The following is a 21741-nucleotide window of genomic DNA, read 5'->3' as shown; positions in this document are numbered from 1 at the left end:
TTCGAACTCCGAGAAGTCGAACTCACTGCGTTGACCCGGCAGGTAAGTGTAGACTAGCCCTCAGACTGTGGTGCTACTAACATCAACATTGTAAGTTTGAGTCTCTATGCTGGTTACTAGCTACCTGTAGACAGGCTTTGGCCTCTGGTTCTTGCTCTTGTCCATGACTGCTATGGGCAAAGGGCCAAAAGAAAGAGGTGGCCCAAGTGCTCCCCAGGGAGCAGGTGAGAGCTGTTCCCCAGCTCATAGAAAGCCCTGACCTTCCCATGTTGTTCCAGAGGCCATAAAGTACCCTCAGCGGTCTGTTGCTGCTCTCCAGAATGACCAAGGGAGCAGTACTTCTGGTGGGCCAGTTTGTTCATTAGAGTGTGGTTCTAGTGACCCCTGCAAAATCCCACTGCCTCGAGCCTTGTTCTCTATGACCTCCAAGGAAATGGTGACTATATCCAGCCTTGCTCTCCATGACATTGTATAACCCCACTGCCTCCAGATTCACCCTTATTGACGCCCTCCATGACTGTAGCTGCCTCCAAAGATTTATTTGTTGACCCATTTTTGGTTCCCACTCCATAAAGCTTCACCCTTAGTCTGTAAGCAAGGATTGGCCTATCTCCCAAGGTCTGTCGCCCAAGGTCTGTGAGAGTGAGGGATCGTCCTTCAGGAAAGGTTGTACAGTTCTTGCTTACAGACAGCCTCCCAACCTGAAGCAAATACTCAACAGCAACTACACACCACACAACAAAAACACTAACCCAGGAACCTACCTCTGCAACAAACCCCACTGGCAACTCTGTCCACATATTTATTCAAGGGACACCATCATAGGACTAACCACATCAGCCACACCATCAGGGGCTCGTTCACCTGCACATCTACCAATGTTATATATGCCATCATGTGCCAGCAATGCCCTTCTGCCATGTACATTGGCCAAACCGGATAGTCTCTATGCAAAAGAATAAATGGACACAAATCAGACATCAAGAATTATAACATTCAAAAAACCAGTCAGAAAATACTTCAACCTCCCTGGACACTCAATAACAGACTTAAAAGTGGCAATTCTTCAACAAAAAAAACTTCAGAAACAGACTCCAACGAGAAACTGCAGAACTGGAATTAATTTGCAAACTGGACACCATTAAATTAGGCCTGAATAAAGACTGGGAGTGGATGGGTCACTACAAAAACTAAAACCTAATTTCCACATGCTAATTTCCCCCTACCATTACTCACACCTTCTTATCAACTGTTTGAAATGAGCCACCCTGATTACCACTACAAAAGTGATTTTTGTCCTGTTGATAATATCCCACTTTATTTGAATTGTCTCGTTAGAGCTGACCCCCCACCTGATAAGGCAACTCCCACCTTTTCATGTACTGTTATATATATCTTCCTACTCTATTTTCCACTCCGTGCATCTGATGAAGTGGGTTTTAGCCCAAGAAAGCTTATGCCCAAATAAATGTATTTGTCTCTAAGGTGCCAAGTACGCCTCATTGTTTTTTCTGATACAGACTAACATGGCTACCACTCTGAAATGTAGGCAATTGAAATGTAGTTAATGAGGCCATTGTCAGCAACTGGCATTGGCGTACTAAGGACCTCTGCTTATTTATTCTGGGTAGTGGTGGAGGTCATTTGAAAAGTGAAATTAACACACACAAATTCATTTGGCGTTTACATAATGTAAAGTAAAGATCATATTTTATTTGACTTCACAGGGTGCAAATAAGTCTGGTCCTGACTACCCTAAGGCCTGGTTTACACTTGCAAGTTTTTTTGCCAAAAGGCAGCTTTTGGCAATGAAACAGCAGAGGAGTACACACTGCAAAGTCACTTTTTGCCATGAAACTTCTCAGTTGCAGCGCTATAATAAAACCACCTTGAGGAAAGTGATAAGGCTTTTTGTGCAAAGGTTTTATCAAAACCACCTCAAGGAGAGTGATAAGACTTTTTGTGCAAAGGTTTTATCGCCAAAGTGCCAGTGTAAACACCTTGCTTGCTTTTATCCTTGTAATTGGCATCCCACAATGCCTGCAGTGACCACTCTGCTCATTGTTTTGAACTCAGCAGCCCTGCAGGCATGCACTCCTCCCCTTTCAAAGCTCCGTTCTGACAGCCAATGCTGGGCTGCTCTGCTCCGGAAAACAAAGAGCAAATCAGGGGTTGATGTCAGGGTTTCCCCCTCCTCTGCCTCAGGACTGGTTGCTTTTGGCAGCTGTCTAAACTTAGGAGACAGCATGCTGCTCTCCCCCAACACACACTGTCTGTCTCTCCCCCTCTCTCCCTTACACACACACTCCCTGTCATACACTCTTCTCCCCCCCCCATCAGTTGAAAAGCGGATGACAATCTAGTAGGATGCCCATGAAACCATGGGATTGAGAAACCTGCATCATGTGACACTGCCCTTGCCCCATGAGACACTGCAAACCTTTCCCAAAACACCCTGCTCCATTTGCGTGGTGGGATAGCTACCACAGTGCACTGCTCTCTGAGTCGTTGCTAGTGTGGATGCGCTCCAGTGACACAAGGAGCTGGTAAGCACATGCAACAGTGGTTTTAATTAAAGCTCTTTAATAAAAATGGAATAACTTTTGGCAAAAAACTTTGCAGTGTAGATGTAGCCTTAGGATCTTCCACCCTGGAAAAGAGAAAGAAAAACTCCCGCCTACCATCTCATAGCTATTTTGATCTTAATTCAGCAAGGCACTTAAGCACCTTTGAAGTCAATGGGATTTTAGCACATTCTTATGTGCTTTCTTGAATCAAGGGTTCTGTTTGAAAAGAAGCAGTCAGTGCAGAAGAAGTCTATATTTACTAGCTAATCTAACTGCACCAAAGAGAGTCTCTCTGAGAACTGATCTGTCCCTTCCCCTGGACATTTCCTGAAACAAGCAGCAGAGGAGACTCTCACAGAATGCTGAGGGAATTGGCTGATGTGATTGCAGAGCCATTGGCCATTATCTCTGAAAACTCGTTAGGATCAGGGAAAGTCACGGATGATTGGAAAAAGGCAAATATAGTGCCCACCTTTAAAAAAGGGAAGAAGGAGAACCTGGGGAACTACAGACCAGTTAGCCTCACCTGAGTCCCTGGAAAAATCATGGAGCAAGTCCTCAAGGAAACCATTTTGAAGCACTTGGAGGAGAGGAAGATGATCAGGAACAGTCAACACGGATTAACCAAGGGCACAGATTAACCAAGGGCACGTCATGCCTGACCAACCTGATTGCCTTCTATGATGAGATAACTGGCTCTGTGGATATGGGGAAAGCAGTGGACATGATATATCTTGACTTTAGCAAAGCTTTTGATATGGTCTCCCACAGTATTCTTGCCAGCAAGTTAAAAAAGTATGGGTTGGATGAATGGACTATAAGGTAGATAGAAAACTGGCTAGATTGTTGAGCTCAATGGCTAGGGATCAATGGCTCGATGTCTAGTTGGCAGCCAGTATCAAGCGGAGTGCCCCAGGGGTCGGTCCTAGGGCCGGTTTTGTTCAACAACAGGATGGATGGCAGGAGAGAGATCACTTGATCATTACCGGTTAGGTTCACTCCCTCTGGGATACCTGGCATTGGTCACTGTCAGTAGACGGGATACTGGGCTGGATGGACCTTTGGTCTCACCCAGTATTGTCATTCTTATGTTCTTAACATCTTTATTGATGATCTGGATGACGGAATGGATTGCACCCTCAGCAAATTCGCAGATGACACTAAGCTGGGGGGAGAGGTATATGTGTTGGAGGGTAGAGATAGGGTCCAGAGTGACCTAGACAAATTGGAGGATTGGGCCAAAAGAAATCTGATGAGGTTCAACAAGGACAAGTGCAGAGTTCTGTATTTAGGAAGGAAGAATCCCATGAACGCTACAGGCTGGGGACTGACTAGCTAAACGGCAGTTCTGCAGAAAAGGACCTGGGGATTATAGTGAATGAGAAGCTGGATATGAGTCAGCAATGTGCCCTTGTTGCCAAGAAGGCTAACGGCATATTGGGCTGCATTAGTAGGAGTATTGCCAGCAGATCGAGGGAAGTGATTATTCCCTTCTATTTGGCACTGGTGTGGCCACATCTGGAGAATTGCATCCGGTTTTGGGGCTCCCACTACACAAAGGATGTGGACATATTGGAGAGAGTCCAGCGGAGGACAATGAAAATAATCAAGGGGGCTGGGGCACATGACTTATGAGGAGAGGCTGAGGGAACTGGGCTTGTTTAGTCTGCAGAAGAGAAGAGTGAGGGGGGATTTGATAGCAGCCTTCAACTACCTGAAGGGGGTGTGACGTTGCAGTCTATATGATTTTATAAAAATATGCTAATGAGTGAATATAATGTAACTGGAATATGCTTCATGCAAAAGGTCTCTTGTGAGGTATCATTACAAAGCTTATAATCTACTGAGTGTGATTATCCTATATGTATAAATGTACCACTCTTGTATCTGAACCTAAAAATATGAACTATAACTCTGAGGGCCTATTGTAATTATACAAAGTGTGGGCCATTAATGGTGGTTTGGAATCTTGATGACTCCCATTAACCAGGACAATTGACTGCAGATGGCTCTGTTTTACCTGTAAGTCTTCCTGTATATGTGTGTGCTGGCAAGTGAGTAATGAAGTCTTACAGTGACATGTAATCATGTCACCTGAACTGGAATCCATCTATAACCTGGTGCTTTTCCATTGAGAAGGGGCGGGGGGGAATCCAGAGGGACAAAGGATTCCCGCCTTATGCAAAAGATACATAAATGGGTGGAACAGAACAAAGGGGGCGGCCATCATGAAGAATCCCCTAGTTACCACCTGAGCTGGAACAAGAGCTGTACCAGGGGAAAGAATTGTGCCCAGGTCTGGAAGGTGTCCAGTCTGAGGAAAAAACTTACTGAAGCATCTCTGAGAGTGAGTGTTTGGCTACACTTGCATTTCAAAGCGCTGCCGCGGCAGCGCTTTGAAGCGCTAAGTGTAGTCAAAGCGCCAGCGCTGGGAGAAAACTCTCCCAGCACTGTCCGTACTCCACTTCCCTGTGGGGAATAACGGACAGCGCTGGGAGCGCGGCTCCCAGCGCTGGGGCTTTGACTACACTGGCGCTTTGTAGCACCGCAATTTGCAGCGCTGCAGAGGGTGTGTTTTCACACCCTGCTGCAGCGCTGCAAATTTGTAAGTGTAGCCAAGCCCTCCGATTATCTGTATTCAATTTGATTAGACATAGATTTGCATGTGTTATTTTATTTTGCTTGGTAATTCACTTTGTTCTGTCTGTCACTACTTGGAACCACTTAAATCCTACTTTCTGTATTTAATAAAATCACTTTTTACTTATTAACTCAGAGTATGTGTTAATACCTGGGTGGGCAAACAGCTGTGCATATCTCTCTATCAGTGTTATAGAGGGCAAACAAAGAGGGGGAGGGATAGTTCAGTGCAGGGGTCGGCAACCTACGGCACGTGTGCCGAAGATGGCATGGGAGCTGATTTTTCATGGCACGCGGGGTGGGCTGAGCTGCTCAGCCCGCTGCCGCTCTGGGGTTTCTACTGCTGGCCCCTTGCCAGCCGGGGTCCTGCCGCCGGTCCTGGCCTAGGGGAAGGAACCCCAGGCTGGCAGCGGGCTGAGACCCCAGCTGGCAGGAGCCGGTGGTGGAAACCCCAGAGCTCTGGTGGTCAGCCCATGGCTGCTCTGGGGTTCTGGCTGCTGGCTCCTTGCCAGCCGCGGTCCCCGCAGCCCCACTCATCTTGCTTCCAGTTGGAGTTCCAGCGCAGGCCCCCTGCCAGACAGGGTCCAGGCTTCTGGCCCTGCTCAGCCCTACCAGCCGCCAGCTCCACTCACCTCAGCTGCCGATCTGGGGTTCCAGCCGCTGACCTCCTGCCAGACAGTTATCAACTTATAACTCAGAAGCCTGTGTGCAGCTTAAAGTATCTAAATAGGTGCCACCAGACATTGGAAAACTCAGCAAGGAAAAGCAAGGGCAGGATCACACTAAACTAATAAGATCTGCATTTTAATTTAATTTTAAATAAAGCTTCTGAAACATTTTGAAAACCTTGTTTACTTTATATATAACAGTAGTTTGGTTATATAGTATAGACTTATAGAGAGACCTTCTAAAAAACGTTCAAATGTATTACTGGCACCCAAAGCCTTAAATTAGAGTGTATTCATGAAGACTTGGCACACCACTGCTGAAAAGTTGCCGACACCCGGTTCAGTGGTTTGAGCATTAGCCTGCTAAACCCAATGTTGTGAGTTCAATCTTTAAGGGGGCCATTTAGCAATCTGGGGCAAAAATCAGTACTTGGTCCTGCTGCAAAAGCAGGGGACTAGACTTGATGAGCTTTCAAGGTTCCTTCTAGCTCTATGAGATCAGTATCTCTCCATTAAAAATTTTTTTTATAAGTTTACCCTGTATAAGCTTTATACCAGGTAAAACAGATTTATTTGGGTTTAGACCCCATTGGGAGTTGGGCATCTGAGTGTTAAAGACAAGGACACTTCTGTTAGCTGCTTTCAGGTAAGCCTACAGCTGTTAGGAGACATGGTTCAAACCTGAGTCTGTGTTTGCAGCAGGCTAGCGATTCTGGCTCAAACCAGGCAGGGCACTGAAGTCCTAAGCCAACAGGGCAGGGAAAGCAGGGGCAGAAGTGGTCTTGGCACATCAGGTGGCAGTTCCCAAGGGGGTTCTGTGATCCAACCCATCACAGGGGGGTTCCAAAGAGGATGGAGCTCAGCTGTAGTCAGTGGGGTAGATGACAGAACAAGGAGGAATGGTCTCAAGTTTCAGTGGGGGAAGTCTAGGTTGGATATTAGGAAAATCTATTTCGCTAGGATAGTGGTGAAGCACTGGAATGGGTTACCTAGGGAGGTTGTGGAATATCCATCCTTAGAGGTTTTAAAGGCCCAGCTTGACAAAGCCCTGGCTGGGATGATTTAGTTGGTGTTGGTCTTGCTTTGAGCAGGGGGTTGGACTAGATGACCTCCTGAGGTCTCTTCCAACCCTAATCTTCTATGATTTCTTGTAGGACAAAGTGGGAACGTGATACTAACCCCATCACTGTCTCAGCATGGGGCCTTGGTACTGAATTTAAGGCCTTGTCTACACTACAAAGCTTTGTCGGCAAACATTATGCCGCTTTAATTAAAATTGCTGTTGCATGTCCACACTATGATCCTTGTGTTGGCAAAGTGCATCCAGAGTAGCAGCTCTTGTATCGACACAGAGCAGTGCACTGTGGTAGATATCCCACTATGCAACTGGCTGCAGGATGCTTTGGGAAGGGTTTGCAATGCCTCCTGGGGCAGGCACAGTGTCACATGCTGCAGGTTTCTCAATCCCATCCTTCCATGGGCATCCTAGTAGATTGTCAGCCCCTTTTTCTACTGAAACATCTGGGGGAGGGAGAGGAGAATGGAGTGTGTGTGGGGGGGAGGGAGGGAGAGGAGAATGGAGTGTGTGTGTGTGTGTATCTATCTATCTAGATATATAGATATATAAACAGCAGGCTGACCAACCTATCCTGAGGCAGGTGGAGGGGGACACCTCCCCCTACCTCAGCCTCTGGCTCTGCTCGGCACAGCAGTCTCTTCCTGCCTATGGTTCTGTGATTCCCTCCGAGTTCTGCCACAGCCTCCTCAACTGCCAGGAGTGGCACCCTGAGCAGCTCTATGAGCTCTCCATGCTGAGCAATGTCAAAGCACCACAGCAGTCTCCCCCTCTCCGCCCCGCCCCACCCACAGCAGCAGTCTGTCTGCCGCTGTGGGCCTAGTGCAGGGCAGAACAGGAGCATTCCAATGATTTGCTCTTTGTTCCCCAAATGGAGCAACACGCTCAGCTGTCAGATACTTCCTGGAGCTTTGAAAGGGGAGTGGTGCATGCCTGCAGGGCAGCAGAGATCAAAACAGTGAGCAGAGCAGTCAGGGCAGGCATTGTGGGATGCTGGCAGAAGCCAGTTCTGTCGATGAAACAAACAGCAGTGTCTATACTGATGCTTTGTTGCTTGAACTTTGCCGCAGAAGTCTTTATGCCTCTCAGCAAGGTGGTTTTATTTTGTCAGTAAAAGAGCAGACTTTTGCCCCCCAAAGTAGCTTTGCAGTGTGTACTCCTCTCGTTTTGTCAGTAAAAGGCAGCTTTTCCCGCCAAAACTTTGTAGTGTAGACAAGGCCCAAGGTCTAACATGCCAGAGAATACATGGAGCTTTGACTATGATCCAAAGGAAATAGGGCATTTCTTATTTGTTGAGTCATCCATTCCCTTCCCTCCTACATCGCTGTCCTCCATTTATGTTTCTCCAGCCTGCTTTCCTCTTTCTCGTCATGCATCTTTACTATGCCACTTGCCACTGTCAGAAGACAGGATACTGGGATAATAAATGGACCTTTGGTCTGACCCAGTATGGCTGTTCTTATCTGCAGTAAAGGAGATTTAGGTTAGATATTAGGGAAAACTTTCTAACTATCAGGATAGTTAATTTCTGCAATAGGCTTCCAAGGGAGGTTGTGGAATTCCCATCACCGGTGGTTTTTAAGAACAGGTTGGACAAACACCTGTCAGGGATGGGCTACGTTTACTTGGTCCTGCCTCAGTGCAGGGGCCTGGATCTCATGACCTCTTGAGGCTCCTTCTAGCTCTAAATTACTATGATCAACTAGCCTGATATAGTGTTTTCCCTTTGTTGTCCTCACTTGTGTTATGTGGACCTTCTATTGACCATTCACTAACTGGACTACACAGGAGACATTTAACTATATGGCTACTGGGTTTGGCAGGCACAAGGGCCTTTTACTGGGAGTTGCTGGTTTAAGCTCAGTACCCACTGGCAGCCCTGCTGATCAGTTCCTCCCTCTGCCCCCACAGAGCCTCCCACCTGCTGGGATGATCGCCTCTCCCTCCTTTCCAACATCTCCTGCCCACCGCGATGAGCAGTTCAGCAGCATGCAGGAGGCGCTGGTTGGGGCAGGGGAAGGAGCAAGGACAGGGCACTGCAGCTGCCCATTAGCAAAGGGTTTTGTGAAGGGCTGGGTATACTTACCACCCAAAGTTTGCATTGGTGCCACAAGTTGGGTAGCATTTGGGAATCTCACCTTTTTTCCCCTCGTTCAAGAAGAAGCCAAGACCAAGGAGCCCTGCAGGGCCTGTGGGTATATTGAAGCCCCAACGAGGAGGAGCCAAACTCAAGGAGACTAGTTGAGCCAACAGCACACATGATCATATTTTGAACGTCTGCATAATTTACTTTGAGAGGTGTCTCATTTTGGCAAATCTCATGGGCACACCATCACCATTTTTTCTCAGTCAGCTTTCGCCCCACCCTCTGTTGTCCCTGTAGCATATCGACTCTGCCCTTTTAGCACATGAGCTCATATTTCTCCAGACACATCCTGTGATGGGTTCAGTCACAGAGACCCCTTTGTGATTGTCACCTGATGTGCTGAAATTACCTCTGAGCCTGTTTTTCCTGCCAGCTTGGGACTTCCAGAACCCTATCTTATTGAGCCAGACATGCTAACCTGCTTCAACACAGACACAGGGTCTGGGCCATGTCTCAAAAGCTGCAGGCTTTAAGTGAAAACAGCTCTGCAGGTTACCTGACTCCAGCACCCAGACACCTAGCTCCCAATGAAATCCAAACCCCAAATAAATTTGTTTTACTCTGTATAACGCTTATACAGGGTAAATTCATAAATTGTCTGCCCTCTATAACACTGATAGAGGGATATTCACAGCTGTTTGCTCCCCCAAGTATTAATCACTTACTCTGGGTTCATTAATAAACAAAAGTGATTTTATTAAGTATAAAAAGTAGGATTTAAGTGGTTTCAAGTAATAACAGACAGAACAAAATAAGTTACCAAGCAAAATAAAGCAAAAACATGCAAGTCGAAGCCTAATACATTAAGAAACTGATTACAGGTAATATCTCATCCTCAGAGATGTTCCATTAAGCTTATTTCACAGACTAGACTCCTTCCTAGTCAGGGCCCAATCCTTTCCCCAGCACAGTCCTTGTTAATTACAGCAGCCATCTCAGGTGGTAACTAGAGGTTTTCACATGACTGGAAACCCCTTTGTCCTGCTCCACCCCCTTTACATAGCTTTTGCACAAGGCGGGGAGTCCTTTGTCTGTGCTTGGCCCCCACCCCTCCCTGAATGGAAAAGTACAGGGATTAAGATGGATTCCAGTATCAGGTGACATGATCACATGTCCTGTGAGACCCCACCCTCCATTCTTCCTGGCCTGGCCCACAGGTACACAGGAAGGTTTTCAAGTAAACTGAGCCATTTACAGTTCATTGATTCTGAAGCCCCCTTAATGGCTTCCACTTAATATGTTTACATCAGTGATACAAGTTTATATCTTATTATCCTAACTTCAGACATAGAAATAATACATGCAAACAATTAGGATGAACACACTCAGTAGATTATAAGCTTTGTAATGACACCTTACAAGAAACCTTTTGCATAAAGCATATTCCAGTTACATCATATTCAAATTCATAAGCATAATTTTCATAAAGCATATGGAGTGCAACTTCACACATCCCATCTGAAGCTCCTGTAGACGCAGTACATCCTATGCAGCAGTACATGCTTCTTCCCCATGTATTTAAATATCCCACCAGGCTAGGAGGAAAAGTCCTCTCTGTCTGCTTTCTTGGAGGAATTAAACTGGGAGGCTGTGGCAATTGCTCGGTGTGAACTCGCTCATTCCACATGCACATGCCAGCCGTGTTGAAGGGCCACTCTTACCCTTTCCCTGAGCCTTCATTCATTAGAGGATGGGCAGAGAGTGCAACTGGCTTGTTTGGTTGAAAGGCTGTGAGGAAACCTCACCACTGACTTCTTGCTGCCATCCTGCCTCTCACTGGAGGAGGGGAATGCCATTCCAGAGAGGGAACTCAGCCCTGCCCAAAGAGGGACAAGGGATTCGTTGGCAATCACCTGGTTGGCTCTGGGCTAATTGGCTGGCATGGAAACAGGGCTGGGAGAGAGCCATAGACTGGGGCAGTTAGCATTTATTGCTGCTGAAGGCAGCAGGCTCAAATGCAGCTTGAACCCAGAGCTAGGGAATTTGCTCAGGAGGAGGCCACATTCCAACTTCAGCTGGGCTAGAAGAGTGACTCAGACCCTGCAGAGGAACCATGACCAACACAGCAATCACAAGGGTGGATGCCTGGTGATGCAGCAGAAACTGGGATTCATGACTCCAAGCTCACACTATGCCTAAGCAGCTTGGACTCAATTGGGTTAGATAGTATTGCTCTGTATCTTTAAGTGTTAGAGACCCAGTACATTGTCCTATGCTAGGTGGTACATGTAATTACCCGTAAGGGCCTTGAATGGTCCCTTTCATTAGTTCAGGTTTTGTCCCTGCCCAGATAAATGCACTGGCAATTATATCAGAAACCAGCATTTATCTGAGGTTAATTCCTGCCTCTCCAAAAGTTGTGGAAGGGAACCAAGAGACTTGGGGGTAGAGGGAGGCAACTGGCATTCTCTACCCTGCCTCCAGACACATGGCTTGGAATGTGAGGCCTACACAACAAATGAGGGTGTCCCTACCACACTAGGTGAGGGCCTGATGGTTGTGCAGGAAAGAGGAAATACTCACTGATGAAGTATTTGTGCTGATGGTATCAATTTCTTCTTCACCATCCCAAGCTGTGAAGGAGAGAAGACCACAACAGGTCAGCTGGGCTATAGAGATCTCCTATCCTTCCCTGAGAAACACCCACAGAAGCCCACTTCTATTTCCTCCTTGAGACGCACCTTTTTAGACAGCTCCTAACTCTCCCACTCCTCAATCAAATAAAAAACTGTATTGCCATGACAAATGACACTGATGCTACCAAAGTGTAAGAGGGATTAGAAGCCTCTGATTTCTCTCAGAGGAAGATATGGTCTAAAACTTCTCACCAGGTTAAGGCGTGATAGTGAGTTTGGGGTCCCTGTGCTCATTTGTTGTTTCCCCATTCTTGATTTGCTGGCAGGTTGCTTCATGGTGTGACGCTGTCTCTGCTCCTGCTTTCCTTTTTCCAGGGGTGAGGAACAGTTTTTTCCTCACCAATCTTTTTCTTTAAATATATTTTAGCATCTCTGATAGTTTGAGGAAGCAACTGTCTTACTTTCTTTGGAGTAAAAATACCTTTGTTTTAGTCTGTCACCTTAGCTAGACAGTCCAGTTTCCATGGGTTCCCACATTACTTTGCTCCTCCCACTTTACTATTCAGTTTGCGATTCCTGATTCTGAATTTGGTGAGAGTCTGCCTGTCATTTGCATATTTCACAATAGTAATGTGGTTCGCTTCTGTGAAATTTCTGTTTGGGGATCTGTAACAGCCTAACTATTTAATTTCTTTTAAAATCTGTTCTTCCTTACGGTTTGCCTACTGATGTTTTTTCTCCCAGTCACCTAACTATCATTCAGGTTTGGGTGTGGTTTTTGGTTTGTTGTTCAGGAGGTTAGTCGTATAAAGTGACACTTGAGAGTACTGCTATGAGAACGAAGTGGGTTTCATCAGGTTGGCTTGGGTTCCTACTGGTTTGATTGAGATGCCTCTTATTTTGGTACCTAAGTAGGAACTGAGCACTTTCCAAAATCTGGCCTTTAATGCACCAGTGATGAAGAAGGATCTCTAGGATATTAGGTATATTTCTATTACTGTCCCAAGCCAGGCTCTTGGGAACACTGATAACAGTTTTGAATTTCTGAATCACATAAAGTTATATAAAATAATCATAGTCCTGACTAAGCTACTGGACACCTTCCCTTGTAAACTACACTCCCCGTGCTGAATGATTAATACACCCACACTGAACAAACAAGGTGAAACTCTTTGTTTCTCCAGGGAACCACTACTGTTCCAAGGAGCAAGTATGACTCAGCACCAGCCCTTTTCCAGAATGGCTGCAATCCTGCAGTGATTCAGGAGCTCCAAAATCACACACACTGGACAAGTTACTTCCAATACACTACAGCTTCCTGACTGCTAGGTCTTTTAGCACTATATCCTTTCAGAAACCAAGTTTGTTCAAAACCATTCCCTCATACTCAGCTCCACAGAGAGTGTCTTTCCCAAGGCAAAAAGGGAGGGATGTAGTAGAATATCAGGGACCTTCGGGAAGCAGTTGGTTTTGGCGTGATGCTGGTTATGTTGGCAATTCCGCCACGTGGATGAAAATCCCTGCAGGAATCAAAACACACTGCTGCCAAATATAAATGGCCTCATTTATTATTATTTTATCATTTGAACTCTGGTAGTGCCTAGAAACCCCAACTGAGATCAGGGCCCTGTTGTGCTAAGCACTGGACAAACAGTTCCTGCACTGAAAGGCTTACATTTTAAATAGACAAGACAAAGGGGTAGGGATGGGGGAGTAAAAAATCTAATATACAAGCAGAGTGAATAACATAATGGCTGCAAACATATTAGTTCCACAAAATAAATAAATAAAAATGAGTTCTGAGTGAGGTTTTGTTGGGGAGAATTAGGTGCACAAAGGAAGTGAAAAGGGGCATAGAAAGAAAGGGGATAAAAGAAAAAAAGGGAAAGAAAAAAGGAGTGAAGAAGGGGAACAGGGAGGGCAGTCTGAGTGAGACTGAAGTGAAGAGATTCTGAAGGAGGGAACTGGAATGAACAGCCAATAAACATAAGGGAAGAGCATCTGAAGGTCTCTGCTGTGGTGCCTTGCCTCTACTCCTGTTGGATGAGTTTTTCGGTGGCCCCTCTAGCAGTTTTTCTTCCATGAGCTCACATGGCTGGGGCATGGGGAAGCCTGCATGAGCCCTCACCATTATTTGTTCACCCTTTCCTTGAGAATTGCATCATGTTCTCCTCTCTGCTACATTTATGGGGCAGACTATCCATGAGAGACTTTCTGAACAGAAGGGGCTCACTCTTTTAACCTACCCTGATGAAGTTCCAAAGGGCACCCTTAGGCACTTACCTTTACATTGCACACCACAAACTCATGACACAAGTGGTTCCATTTGGACTTGGTGAAGACTGAAAGGTGCCCCAAATCATGCTGGAATCACCAGCCCTGGAACTGGAAGAGAAAATGCATCACTGATAAAATAGGGCCAGGGTTCCTTGAACTTCTGTAACAGGGCCAGGGCAGTGCTATGTCGTCTTTGCACATTCAGTTCTAGATGATCTGGTGGTCCCTTCTGGCTTTAAACTCTATAAAACCAGCCTCTGTCAATCAACCCCAGCTCCAACAGGATGGCAATGCCTCCTGATGACACCAGGAATCAATTTCTACCCTCCACACTCACAGTGCAGGGTAAAAGATGTCCCTAAAACTATCATTTAAACAACCTAACTTGATGAATGTGCCCTTTGCTATATTGGGGTCATCTTTTGTATCCACTATACACTCAGTCCTAAAGAACACCCCCACCTTATTATCAGTGCATCCCAAGCCCATACTGGGGAGAGCACAGTGAAAGGGACCAGAAACACATTTGTCTCTACACATGAATTCCTGGGGACTCCTCTTTTCCATGCATCCCAACCTCAACCTGGTGAAGGTACAGAGCACCACCTGACTTGGCTGACACACATGGCTTGCCTCCCCAAACAGCCAGGCGTGGCCCGGCACCACCCCCTATCCAACCCCTCCTGCTTTTTGCCTCCTGACAGCCCCCCGTTCAGGACTCCTGCCCCGTCCAACCCCCCCGTTCCCTGTCCTCTGACGGCCCTGACCCCATCCACACCCGTGACCACCCCCCCAAACTCCCCTGCCCTCTACCCAACCCCCCCGCTCCCTGCCACCTTACCACACTGCCTGGAGCACCGATGGCTGGTGGCGCTACAGCTGCTCTGCACTTTCCAGGCAGCTGCGCCGCCCGGCGGGAGCCAGCCACGCCACCGCACAGCTCATAGCACCGGGTCAGTGTCCGGCTCTGCTGCTGTGCTGCCCCAGGAGCTCGCAGCCCTGTCACCCAGACTGCTCCAGGGGAGGGGGAACAGCAGGGGAGGGGCCGGGGGCTTGCCTCCCAGGGCAGGAGCTCAGGGGCTGGGCAGGAGGGTCCCACGGGCCACGCCGTAGTTTGCCCACCTCTGGCCTAGCTCTTATTCTGAGACAGTCTTGTGGGTTGTACCGTGTGTGGGATATGAAGCTCAGAATGGTGGAATGGGGCTGTGCGGACATGGGAATGACTAGTTACCACATTGAAAATGATGCCAAAGAGGTAAGTTTGCCAGGACAAATTGGTTCTGTTATCGGAGAAGCTCACTGAACTTCTCTTGAGTGGTACTAGGCACAATGGACCAGCTCCATGATGGGAGCTGGGAACAAGCATGCTCAGTGTATGCCACAGGAGACATCTGGGGAGAAGAGAATAGGTATGACTGATGCATGACACAGACGTACAATGCTGAAATTGTAATGGGGAGCTGCAACTAATCCTTGGGTCAATACAGCTACACGTAACACAGTGAGGGTCAGTGACAGGATCTGAAGAGGAATGATGGTATAGAATTGTGTTGGACACAACATAACAAAACCTGTCATTTTCTGTGTTAGGGATAGGTCAGATTTGGTTTGGCCTCCGTGCCTATTGCTAGCTCCAGGGAAGCAGAGTTAAGGTTGTGTGGAGGTGTAGTGTAGAGATGTTACCTTAATTCTATATTTCCTGGTTTTCAGAAGTTTAAAGTTTGCCTTAACTCTGTATTAATTAAGTTTTCTGGAAGTGAACATTCAACCTTATATATGCAACCCACTGGTCAATATGTATAATATGGCCTCCTCTGTGCCTAATCCACAAAAGATGTCAGACAGTTGCCAGTCCAGTCCGTGGTGTGTTGGCCAAGGTGGCGGCTGTCAAATACACACTCATATTTTAAGTATCTACCCTCACACCTCTGAGAATAGAGCCTCTCTGGAAGCAAACTTAAATTTAAAATTTCAGAAAATAATTCTTTAATAAACACTTATAAACCAACACTTGAGAGCTGTTACATGAAATGCATGCAAATTGCAAGAGAATAGATAAATGCCATAATTTAACTTTTACACTGAAAAATTTCTGAAATAAATACTGTTAATGTAACTTTTATGTTTTAACAAATTAATTGGGCAATAAGAATCTTTCCTAGTGAAGCCTGTTGTTTTTGTTCCTGACGGTGAATGCTGCTATGTGAAGGAGGATGTGATATATTCCATAACATGCATTGATTGATTTTGCAATGTAGTATATAAACTACAGAATTGCATTGTGTTGTAATATGAGTTACCTTTTGACTTCTTGCTTTTGATGGGCAACAAGAAAAGTCCAGTTGACTACCTTTCTGCACAGAGATCTCTGTGGAAGTGGGGGAAATCTATGCTCCCACCAGGGGCGGCTCTACAAATTTGGCCGCCCCAAGCAATGATGCCCGGGAGGCGCCCCCGAGCCGCGGGAGCAGCGGACCTGCCGCGGGCATGACTGCGGAGGGTCCGCTGGTCGCGCGGCTCAGCTGGACCTCCCGCAGCTGCGGGCGGTACGCTGGTCCGGCGGCTCCGGTTGAGCTGCCGCAGTCATGCCTGCGGGAGGTCCAGCCGAGCCGCGGGACCAGCGAACCGTCCGCAGTCATGCCTGCGGCAGGTCCGGTCGTCCCCAAGCTCCGGTGGACCTCCCGCAGGCATGACTGCGGCAGGTCCACCGGCCCAGCCAGGGGGGCCCAGCCTGCCGCCCCCCTGGGAAAGGGCCGCAGAGGCAGGGGCCCCTCCCACAGAGGCAGGGGCGGCTCTAGACACCAGCGCGCCAAGCAGGCACTTGGGGCGGCCGTTTCCCGGGGGGGCGGCATTTGGCTCCGGTGGAGCTCCCGCCGGCATGCCTGCGGCAGGTCCACCGGAGCCCGGGACGAGCGGACCTGCCGCAGGCATGACTGCGGCGGGTCCCGTCTTCCCGCGGCTCCGGTTGAGCTCCCGCAGGCATGACTGCGGCGGACCTGCCGCAGGCATGCCGGCAGGAGCTCAACCGGAGCCGCGGGAAGAGGGGACCCGCCGCGGGACCGGGGAAGGGCAGCCCGATTTCTAGAGCCGCCCCTGCACAGAGGGAGTCACTGGGACAGTCTGCACTTGACAGGCTGTGCCATAACTAGAGGGAATCTGTGATGCTGGGGATATCCAATAGCTGATGGGTTCTTCCTGCCTGCTACCACTATGTGGGGAATCATTTAAATGTGGGGGAAGTAGGGGAGCTCAGTGAGGGTCAATATTGCACCAAGGTAAAAGCATGGCTGATTAGCATTCCCGTCCATTGGCATTGTGGCTCTATGTTGCAGTGTGATGTATAATGTGTACCAGGAGTTCTGGCTGCCACTAAATGAATGAAAAATCTGGTTTTGCATTTTTGGGGAACAAACTTGACTCCCAGATCCCACCCTACATCAGTCCCTTAAAGACACTCACATTTTTGCAGGGCTCAAAGCTGGGTTGACCAAGTGCCAGCTCCCCAATCAGCAGCAAGTTCATGGACTTTCTCACCAGTGTTTTATTGATATGGAAAGCTATAGAGGCATCCTGTAAATGCACAAAGGAATAGGGTGAGAAAACAACACACCAAGCATGGGGAAATACAAACAACATGAAACAGTAAGAAGCAATACTGTTCGGGAAGGCCCCTCCTTCTCTATCTATTCAAGATATTGCTGGGATAAAGTTTAATACAACACTGTATGCACTTTATTTTAAGCTTAATTACATTAAAATAAACTGTGGTTGATTGGTATATGTCTGCACACATCTATATCAAACTACAAATTGCATTTTGTTTTGTGATCGTCATTTGGATTGTAAACTGGACTGTCTCTTCACTTTTGCTGCTTAACCTCTATTTTGAGCAGAAACACACTGGAGAAATTCCTGCACCTAGCAAAGGGCTAAAAATAGCAATCCAAAATCATTAACCTGATGCTCTATCGGTCAAATGGAAGCACCACAGAACAATGATCTGGCTGCAGTCCAGAGGACCCAGTTTCCCCTGGTAAGTGACTCATCTGGCAGAGGGGACTGAAATTTATAAAAGGGATGATCTCTCGGTGGTCATTTTAGAAGATACTATAAAGAGATGGTAAGCATGGATAGGAGAAGAGATCTTTTTATTTTCTAAATGAGTATAAGTAGAGATTCAATCTATTGAAACAGCATCAGCAAAACATAACAAACAAAACATAACAGCATCAGAAAGATATGTCTGAGTCTAATAAGGCTGTTCAGAAATTATTGACATTCTAGCAATAAGAGCTACAAAGAGTGGGAAGGAAAAGTCATTCTACTCAGTAATTTGTGCAATATCAGATAGGTTCAAAAACATCCTACTGCATATCTTGGGCTATAAAAATCCTTTTAATTTGAATATGCATCAAATAATAGCTTTGTCTCTTTGTGGTTTAAAAAAAATCATCTGAATTTGAATATTCAGATTAGGAGGGTAAGGAATGGAAGTTGCACATCCTTTTTCAATTTTTTCTTTCTGCTACTTCATAAATATCCAAAATTAGGACTTGTGTAACCTTAGCCATGACAGAAAATATGATTCTTACTACAGCTGGTTGGGAATTTTCTGATTTTTGTTGTTCTTGGAAAATTCCAATTAATTGAAGCGGAAATGTTTCATGGGAATGTACTAGTTTTGATGGGAAAAGTTTATTGGATCCTGGATGGAATGTCTCAGAGAGACTCAACCCAGAATATCCTGGTAGTTAAGGCACTGATTTGTGAGACCTAAGTGCAGAGGAGGATCTTGAACTGGGGTTTCCCACATCCTGAGTGCAGGCCTTAACCACCAGGCTGTTCACTCTCACATACATACACATGTATTTTTACTTTTGAAAGATCTCAGGTTCATTTCGGAAGGTAGAAAAATAGTTTCCCACCCACCTCTATTCTTAATCCCTAAAAACTGTGACGCACATGTTCAAGCTGTGCCACAGCTGAAAACATTTATGCTATGTGCAGCGGCAGCCAAAAAGGCTAACGGAATGTTAGGAACCTTAGGAAAGGGATAGATAATAAGACAGAAAATATCATATTGCCTCTATATAAATCCATGGTACACCCACACCTGGAATACTGGGTGCAGTTCTGGTCATCCCATCTCAAAAAAGATATATTAGAGTTGGAAAAAGTACAGAGAAGGGCAACATAAATGATGAAGGGTTTGGAACATCTTCCATATGAGGAGAGATTAAAAAGACTGCGACTATTCAGCTTGGAAAAGAGACGACTAAGCGGGGATATGATAGAGGTCTATAAAATCACGACTGGTGTGGAGAAAGTGAATAAGGACGTGTTATTTACTCCTTCACATAACACAAGAACCAGGGTCACCCAATGAAATTAATAGGCAGCAGGTTTAAAAGAAAAAAAGGAAGTATTTCTTGACACAACACACAATTGACCTGTGCAGCTAGTTGACAGGGATTGATGTGAAGGCCAAAAGTATAACTGGGTTAAAAAAAGAATTAGATAAATTCACGGAGCTTAGGTTCCTCAGTGGCTATTAGTCATGGTGGTCAGGGACACAGTCCCATGCCCTGAGTGTCCCTAGCTTTGGATTGCCAGAAGCTGGGAGGGGATGACAGGGAATGGACCACTCAATAATTGCCCGGTTCTGTTCATTCCCTTTGAAGCACATGGCATTGGCCACTGTTGGAAGACAGGATACTGGGCTTTATGGACCATTGGTCTGACCCAGTATGGCTGTTCTTATGTTCTTAGCTTTTCTCAGGGCAGCTTGGGCTGGGGTGGAGGACAAGGGAGCTGTAAGTCCTTGTATTCCCCTGCACATCTGCACTGTTAAGGGCCAGGCCAGTCCCAGACATAATTTAGACCTCCCTTAGGCTGCTCTACATTATGGCTGGCTGCAGTAGCCTCAATGAGGCATTCCACAGTGTGACCAGAAGCAATCCTGTATTCACAAAATATCCACTCTGTAATAATCTTTGTACAAAATATGCCTTGTGAGGTATTATTTGAAAACTGCTGGTCAGTAATATCATGGTGAAATATATGTAGCAATATTATATGTAAAGTTATGAAATCCCCCTTATGATGTTATTAGCATGTGTTCAAAATCACACAGCCCTGCCTCTGGGAAAAAGTTGTTAAACAGGTCTGTCCTAAACAAAGGAATGTGTGTGTGTGTGTGTACTTCAGTTTACATATGTAGTACACAGAGTCCTCATGACAGCAAAGGCAGGAGACCAGGCAAATCTGCATTTCAGCAAACAGAAGACGTGAGAAGAAAGAGCATGGAGTCACCTTCACCACCTGTGCCTTCTTCACTGTTTGAATAAACTTTGCTTTGAGGGATAATCATCAGAAGAATCCACTTCAAAGGGTGACTGGACTATAAAAGTGATGAGCAAAAACACCCCAAGGCATCTTTCTTTCCATCTCTCTCTTTCACAACAAGGGAACCAGCCCTTTGACTCTGGGGGAGAGGGGAGAATCCCGACCTGAGAATTTGGTCAGTCATGTTGCTGGAAACACATGGTAAGGACTTAACAAGCTAGATTGGGTTCAGAGTAAAGTTTTAGCTATTAGAAAGTGTTTTATCTGTATTTGTCTTGTAATCATTGCTGACTTTAATACCTTATACTTGTACTCACTTAAAATCCTATCTTCTATTGTTAATAAACTTGTTTTCCAGTGTTGTCTTTAAACCAAAATGTTTGGTAACTCCGGTTAAAGTTGAATATTGACCCACTTACAGGGGCAAGGGACCTCTGTTCTCCAAACTACCCAGGAGAGGACAGGACAGTACAGAACACAGTTTTGGGAAAATCCAGGACTGGGAGTGTGTTATTGTCACCCTGCAAGTAGTAACTAAGGCTGGTGGGAGCCAAAGTGGGGTTGGTGCTTGCTGATAGGCTGCTGGACCAGGACTACTGCTATACACAGACACTTCAGTGTGACCTGCACAATGGCAGGCTATTTGTGAGCCGCCCAGGTGGGGAGCTACAACAGCAAAGCATTGTGAGGCACCCAAGGTTGCAGGGCAGGCAATGACACAACCCCTCACTAGTTTGGATTGTACCTTGGCATGTGACACACCATTAGGGGTCTTCGAAGTCCAGTCAGCCCAGCCCTGTCCTATTCCACTTGATTCACTTGCAAATAGCCTCCTAAGATCTGGGGAAGGGGTGGGGAAGGCACAGAGTTGACCATAACATCTCTTTAGTATTTCCCTTGGATTCATTCATGACACAAGAAATCCCAGCTGGCTTTTTAAGCCAGTTTTCCAGCGCTTGATTGGTTGGTCACACCTTTACAAATCTCCTGGGCCTCACCATGGTATCCTGTCCCACATAGTAGCTGACAAGCAACATGATCCTTCCCTTCTTCTCAGCTCTTACCATGGCATCTTGCCCTGCACAGTGATACCTTCTGCTACATGTCCCCTACCCCCCATCCTGGCTCTTACCAGGCATCTTGCCCTGCATAGAGACTGATAAGCCATGCGCTGCCCAGGTGCCGCCGGTAGAACTGGCTCATGTCATAGACCTTCCTGTCGATCACCAGCCACCTCTCCTGCTGCGGGTGCCCCCAGCCCGTGTGGAGCCCGATCTCCTCCCAGGTGAAGAGCTGCAGGGGCCTGCCTCCTCCACTGTATCCCTCAAACGCACTTTAGGAGGAGTTGACTCTGAAGCTATCCCCAGCTGCCTCAGCACTGAGCAACTTCACTCTTCTCCCTGCTGCCGTCACGCTCCTGAGCTAGTACTGAGCTAGCTGCTCTCTC

At 46.7% G+C, this 21741-nt stretch overlaps 1 protein-coding gene across 1 annotated transcript in view; it reads right to left on the bottom strand.

Moving 5' to 3' along the window:
- LOC120403991 (acyl-CoA (8-3)-desaturase-like) overlaps positions 1-21712 on the bottom strand; it is a 58744-nt gene extending 37032 nt beyond the window's left edge. The window contains exons 1-2 of the mRNA XM_039536007.1: positions 21427-21712; positions 17409-17519 (exon numbers count right to left, since the gene is read on the bottom strand). Coding sequence (XP_039391941.1) covers positions 17409-17519; positions 21427-21462 — 147 coding nt within the window. The 5' untranslated portion in view covers positions 21463-21712. The remainder of the gene's footprint in view (positions 1-17408; positions 17520-21426) is intronic.
- Between the last annotated feature and the right edge of the window lie 29 nt (positions 21713-21741).

Source organism: Mauremys reevesii, linkage group 4 (genome assembly GCF_016161935.1).
Source record: "Mauremys reevesii isolate NIE-2019 linkage group 4, ASM1616193v1, whole genome shotgun sequence".
Taxonomy (NCBI): domain Eukaryota; kingdom Metazoa; phylum Chordata; order Testudines; family Geoemydidae; genus Mauremys; species Mauremys reevesii.
This window is presented reverse-complemented; position numbering and strand designations above follow the sequence as displayed.